The 7,282-nt window shown below is 38.2% G+C and overlaps 1 protein-coding gene and 1 pseudogene across 1 annotated transcript in view; one reads left to right on the top strand and one right to left on the bottom strand.

Moving 5' to 3' along the window:
* Nucleotides 1–1,577: 1,577 nt before the first annotated feature.
* Nucleotides 1,578–1,695, bottom strand: LOC148527005 (5S ribosomal RNA; annotated as a pseudogene).
* Nucleotides 1,696–3,587: 1,892 nt separating this feature from the next.
* The window catches only part of IL31RA (interleukin 31 receptor A), a 79,579-nt gene continuing 75,884 nt past the window's right edge, over nt 3,588–7,282 (top strand). The window contains exons 1-2 of the mRNA XM_088469449.1: nt 3,588–3,741; nt 6,549–6,827. Of these exons, the coding sequence (XP_088325575.1) occupies nt 3,588–3,741; nt 6,549–6,827 (433 nt within the window). The remainder of the gene's footprint in view (nt 3,742–6,548; nt 6,828–7,282) is intronic.

The following is a 7,282-nucleotide window of genomic DNA, read 5'->3' as shown; positions in this document are numbered from 1 at the left end:
CAGACAATAAAATAATAAAAACATGAATAAGAACAATCGCAAAAAAGTGTTATAGAATCATAAATATCTTATCTGATTCCTTGAGAGGAAAATATCAATGTAGTACAGGCCCCCAACGCGTTTCGTCTCTAAATTGACTTCTTCAAGGGGATAATTTGCCTTAGAACTGTCCAGGTATTTATACCCTATTATGGGGGTGAAAGTCCCGCATTTTTTTGGTACAGCGTAATGTCACTTCCTGTGACTCACTTCCTGTTTATTCGGAGTAGAGGTATAGGGATAAAGCTTATTAAAAATGAGGTTACTTGGATAGTGTTAACTATAAAACATTATTGCAGTTGATATGGGCAGCGATAAAGTATTAAAAAACGCTGCCTTGTTTTCGCGATACACGGATATTCCTTCCGTCACTTCCGGTGGAGTAGGTCATACTGTTTCAGCCCGTAGTTATTCACGTGACCGTTAGACGTCACTTCCGGTCCGGCTGGTGTCGAGCGAGTCAATCAGCTGTTTCCGCCCCACGTCAGTGCCCATGTATCCAAAGGTGCGGCTCTTCCGGTTACAGCTAGGCGTGCATTGCCGGATGTAGATCTCATTTTTATTGCACTCCTGGCAGGCCCATACTCCTCCATTGCGCATGTGTGGTATTTTGCAGCCATCTTTTTGGTGGGTACTGGAGACAGAATTCTACGATCTTTTAGCCAAGTTTTCTTCAAGAACTTATATTGTGCCATTGCCAATTTATAGATTTTCATCCATTAAAAGGAAACTGCAGAAAAATATCAATAGTAAAATAAAGTATTAACACATCAATTGTGCTGTTTGTGTTTTTAATTGTATCCTATGGGAAATGTTTTCCCCACTGGATGTCGCTAAACATTTCTAATTTGAATATCAGATTATAAGATAAATAATGCAAATCAAGGGAACATGGTGTCCTACCAGACAGTTTGTGATTTACTAAGAAAACACCTAGGAAATGTTTATGGTAATCTATTCATATGAAAAAATAAAATGAATGATGATAGATAAGTAAGAATTATAAATGCGAATAAATACGAATAAATAATGAATATAAAATGTTGGTAATGAGGGATGGTTGGATAGGTTGAACATGGATGTAAGTATGCCACAATTTTTGAGAAACATATATTTATTTTTCAGGCATTATTGCCCAAAAAACACATAATAATTTTAAAAGTAACTCATAATTATCTAGCACCATTGTACATTCCTATGTGCTCCAAATTTGTTCTATGTATTTCCGTGATCAAATAACGGTATATTCATGGAGGTACTGAATGAAAGTCTACATGGTATAGAGAATCATGGACATAGGCGGAACGGTCATGATGGAATATATTTTCTGAGGCAGGCAGGATCTCACTTAATTGGAGTACTGACAAAGTGGAAGGTACATCTACTGTAAGCATTCTTTTTTATTTGTCCATTGAATATTTCATTCTAGGTGAAGCACTCTTCTTCAAGTCTTGGTCTCAGGATGGTATCTTCAAAGCCTGGCTGGTTATCCCCTAAGGGCATGGAAGATGTGAGGTGTCAGTACTTAGGATGGAAGAGATCTACAGCACCTGATATTCTCTGTTGGTCTCCCAACTAGATACTTGTCAGGCTCACACTTTATAGCTTCCAAGATCAGACGAGATTGGGCATATTCAGTGTGATATGGCTGTAGATCAAAATACCATTTTACCCCTCAGACTCGCTCACGTCATTCAAGTAGTTTATATGAAGGGGGCAATCTCATAGTTGTCGTTGAAGCCTTGAGGGTATAGCGTGTCTAGCTCAAAAATCCAGAACATCTGTCTTCTGGATAATTTGTTGGCGAGATCTCCTCCTCTCTCTCCTATGGTGACATGTTCTAGAGCTTTGAAAGTCATCTCTTCAGGATTAGAGGCGTGATGTTCCCTATAATGCACAAGAAAAAAAGATTAAAGCCTCTCTTAATAAACATTGGCATATACTTAAAATGGACCCCATTTTAAAAGATTCCCTACCCCCAAAACCACCCATTGTTTTTAAAAAAGCCAGGAATTTAAAAGATATCCTAGCTCCCAGTATGCTACACAACAATACAAGTCAACAAGTTAATGTATTTTCTAAATACCCTGGGTGCTACAAGTGTGGAAGATGCAACATATGCAGGTACTTACATCCCCAAAGGAAGATCTTTAAGAACTGTAATGATTCCAAGGAATATAAAATTAAACAACATATTAACTGCAATTCCACATCTATTATTTATCTACTAGAGTGCACATGTGGTCTCAAGTATGTGGGAAAAACCAAAAGAATACTCAAACTGAGAATCCAAGAGCATGTGCGCAACATAAAGAATAAAGTGGAAGGACATATGATATACAAGCATTTCACGGAACATCACGCCTCTAATACTGAAGAGATGACTTTCAAAGCTCTAGAACATGTCGCCATAGGAGAGAGAGGAGGAGATCTCTCCAACAAATTATCCAGAAGAGGAATGTTCTGGATTTTTGAGCTAGACACGCTATACCCTCAAGGCTTCAATGACAACTATGAGATTGCCCCCTTCATATAAGCTACTTGAATGACGTGAGCGAGTCTGAGGTGTACTTTGGTAAAATGGTATTTTGATCTACAGCCATATCACACTGAATATGCCCAATCTCGTCTGATCTTGGAAGCTATAAAGTGTGAGCCTGACAAGTATCTAGTTGGGAGAACAACAGAGAATATCAGGTGCTGTAGATCTCTTCCATCCTAAGTACTGAGACCTCATGTCTTCCATGCCCTTAGGGGATAACCAGCCAGGCTTTGAAGATACCATCCTGAGACCAAGACTTGAAGAAGAGTGCTTCACCTAGAATTAAATATTCAATGGACAAATAAAAAAGAATGCTAACAGTAGATGTACCTTCCACCTTGTCAGTACTCCAATTAAGTTAGATCCTGCCTGCCTCAGAAAATATATTCCATCATGACCGTTCCACCTATGTCCATGATTCTCTATACCATGTAGACTTTCATTCAGTACCTCCATGAATATACCGTTATTTGATCACGTAAATACATAGAACAAATTTGGAGCACATAGGAATGTACAATGTTGCTAGATAATTATGAGTTACTTTCAAAATTATTATGTGTTTTTTGGGCAATAATGCCTGAAAAATAAATATATGTTTCTCAAAAATTGTGGCATACTTACATCCATGTTCAACCTATCCAACCATCCCTCATTACCAACATTTTATATTAATTATTTATTCGTATTTATTCGCATTTATAATTCTTATCTATCATCATTCATTTTATTTTTTCGTATGAATAGATTACCATAAACATTTCCTAGGTTTTTTCTTAGTAAATCACAAACTGTCTGGTAGGACACCATGTTCCCTTGATTTGCATTATTTATCTTATAATCTGATATTCAAATTAGAAATGTTTAGCGACATCCAGTGGGGAAAACATTTCCCATAGGATACAATTAAAAACACAAACAGCACAATTGATGTGTTAATACTTTATTTTACTATTGATATTTTTCTGCAGTTTCCTTTTAATGTATGAAAATCTATAAATTGGCAATGGCACAATACAAGTTCTTGAAGAAAACTTGGCTAAAAGATCATGGTATTCTGTCTCCAGTACCCACCAAAAAGATGGCTGCAAAATACCACACATGTGCAATGGAGGAGTATGGGCCTGCCAGGAGTGCAATAAAAACGAGATCTACATCCGGCAATGCACGCCTAGCCGTAACCGGAAGAGCCGCACCTTTGGATACATGGGTACTGGCGTGGGGCGGAAACAGCTGATTGACTCGCTCGACACCAGCCGGACCGGAAGTGACGTCTAGCGGTCACGTGAATAACTACGGGCTGAAACAGTATGACCTACTCCACCGGAAGTGACGGAAGGAATATCCATGTATCGCGAAAACAAGGCAGCGTTTTTTAATACTTTATCGCTGCCCATATCAACTGCAATAATGTTTTATAGTTAACACTATCCCAGTAACCTCATTTATAATAAGCTTTATCCCTATACCTCTACTCCGAATAAACAGGAAGTGAGTCACAGGAAGTGACAACATGCTGTATCGAAAAAATGCGGGACTTTCACCCCCATAATTAGGTATAAATACCTGGACAGTTCTAAGGCAAATTATCCCCTTGAAGAAGTCAATTTAGAGACGAAACGCGTTGGGAGCCTGTACTACTTTGATATTTTCCTCTCAAGGAATCAGATAAGATATTTATGATTCTATAACACTTTTTTGCGATTGTTCTTATTCATGTTTTTATTATTTTATTGTCTGATTTCGTTATGTGTTTTTTAAATATGTCTGTATGATGTTTGTATCCTACATCTATGTAGTATTAATAAATTAATTTTATATGGTCATTTATCCACTTGCATTATCCAGTCTTCTTAAAATTAGTCACGTGGCACGTTTATATTTGTATAAACCCCTTTTTTACATTTACCTGCTATATATGTATGTGTATTTTAAAAAGCACTTGCACTTTGTACACACTATTATACTCTGAGGCACTTTCTAGGCGCTCTGATCCAGTTCTGTGTTTTATATATATATATACATATATATATATATAATATATATATATATATATACAAAATGCAAAAAGCCGGCACTCCACTGCTATATAATGTTATACTTGCTTCCGGTGAACAGAGAACTATGAAAGAAACATGCTGGGCGGCACTCAGGACGGCTGTAATAATGACACAAATACCGCTAGATATGAATCGACGTTTCAATGTTCAACACATTTGTGTATCCTGAAGAAAATGTGTTCAACATTGAAACGTCGATTCATATCTAGCGGTGTTTGTGTCATTATTACAGCCGTCCTGAGTGCCGCCCAGCATGTTTCTTCTATCTATATATATATATATACACACACATACACACACACATATATATATATATAGCTGCAGCAGCTGGATCAGTGAATGGTGATGATGATCAATAATCACCACCATTCAGTAGTGTTGCAGGTCAGACTACAACTGTGTTGGCCTCCTGCCTCAGCTCTGCTTCACTATAATGCAGCCACAAGCTCCGTGTGTCGGCGGCAGAAGTGAAGGATGGAGGAGTTAGGTGGGCGCGGGGCTGTGCTGTATTATAGATGTAGATCTGCAAGCTGCTTGCTTATCTGACTTATTCCATTTCAGGGGCTGTAGTGTGTGGCTGTGATGTCCTCTTGTGGTCATTGGAGTTCTCTGTATTGGATGCTTAATGTATTATATGGCGAGCACTGATGCTCTATTATATGGCACTCACTGCGACGCTCTCTGTATTATATGGCGGCCACTGTAATGCTTTCCGTATTATATGGTGGAGACTGCAATGTTCTCTGCATTATATGGCGGTCACTGTAATGCTCTCTGTATTATACAGTGGTCACAGCAATGATCTTTGCATTATTTGGTGGTCACTGTGATGTTCTCTGTATTATATGGTGGTCACTGTAATGCTCTCTGTATTATACGGTGGTCACTGCGATGTTCTTTGTATTATCTGGTAGTCACTGTGATGTCCTCTGTATTATGTGGCAGTCACTGTATTGCCCTCTATATTATATGGAGGTCACTGTAACACACTCTGTTATATATACATATATAAAGAACAAAATAGTGTTTCTGTGAAGCGCCTGGCTTCTCCAATTTAATATAGCTCACTTTCCACTTGGAAAGTGAGCTATATTAGATTGGGGAAACCAAAATCTTTTTATTTCTGACCGTTATTCAACAGGAGAATCAGGATTTCATATGTTATATATTTATTCAGATCTTTATTTCACAGATAACATTGTATCCCTAAGTGTGGACACCAACTGCAGAGGGATTACAGTCCAGTACTGGGAGATGCTGTGTATATGTGTGTGTGTGTATATATATATATACACACACACACACACACACACACACACACACACACACACACACGTGGTTGTTAAGATCTATATAGACGGTTATATATATTTTTTCCGTAGCCTGTCCTGATCAATTTTATTATATATTTATCTTATTTTTCAGATTTTATACATTTATTGAGTGTGATATTTTGATGTACTAAATTTACACTGTCCATTAAGCGCTCTTTTTGAATTAGTTAATTTCATTATTGTTTTTTTTTTAGTACCATTGAGTATTTATTTACTAAACATGATTTAGTGATTAAGCATCTGAGTCCATAACCACTCCTGCATCGTGCCAGAGACACTCCCATAGCCTACCCATAACCTACCCATAAGACGGAAGATCTGTGTGTATCTGTTTAGCCACTACCCAGTAACCGCCCAAAACATTGCAGAGTCAGTACGGCTCAATTGGCCCTGCGTCTCTGTGCGCACACATACCATGGAACACATGAGCTGTGAGACTTTTTCAGGATTAAAACACAGTCATAAAAGAATCCCCAACTTACGTGAATATCAACTTGCGTCTGACTCGGATCATATATCCGCAATGTGTGTATTTAATATCTTATTGATTTTGTGTTTTGTTTCCATTCCTAGCTTCAGGATCTTCAATCGGTGGTAAAATATTCCCAAGTGTACAGTATGTTAAAAAAGGAACAAATATCACGATTTTCTGTAAGCTGAACAACAGCAACTTGACAAGTTATTCGTTTTGGAGTTTGAAACCAGACATAACTTCTGTACAGTATGATAGGATGAATGAGACTGTCATCCGTATAACCATTCACAATCTGATGACCCCATCTGTTAGAGTGACATGTTGTCTCTACGCACCTAATGAACAGAATCTGGATTCAATTACCATTAAGACTGGATGTAAGTACTGATGAAATAAGGCCATATTTCCATACAATAAGCTATTGTCACTGTACCTGTTACTATGCCCATCCAGGTACTTTTGTTGGCTCTTCTTACAATGGCTCTGTTTGAAGATTGTTGTGATGGGCTAGATGTTAAACTATTCCTGTTATGCAGCAAGTCATAGAGTTATTATTGAGTGTTTGATGACGTGGAGTCCTTCATTTCCATCTCCTTTCCCTTTGTAACTCTCTCACATGATGTAGGTGACAGGAAAACAGTGTTCCCCTGATATTACCAAAGGAAAGTATGTTTTATGTGATTTATGAATGATCTCCCACTGCTGCACACACAGGGCCTGATTCAGAGACGGACGCTCTGAACGAGCGCTTGCTCTGAATCAGGGCGTTTTCTTTTTTTTTTGTGCGGCCTCCTGGCCGCTCACATAGCTGTGGGTGACCACCCACAGCTGT

The sequence above is a fragment of the Taudactylus pleione genome, unplaced genomic scaffold (assembly GCF_031769625.1).
Source record: "Taudactylus pleione unplaced genomic scaffold, aTauple2 ptg000092l, whole genome shotgun sequence".
NCBI lineage: Eukaryota > Metazoa > Chordata > Amphibia > Anura > Myobatrachidae > Taudactylus > Taudactylus pleione.
Note: the sequence above shows the minus strand (reverse complement) of the source record. Positions and strands in the feature narration are given on the sequence as shown.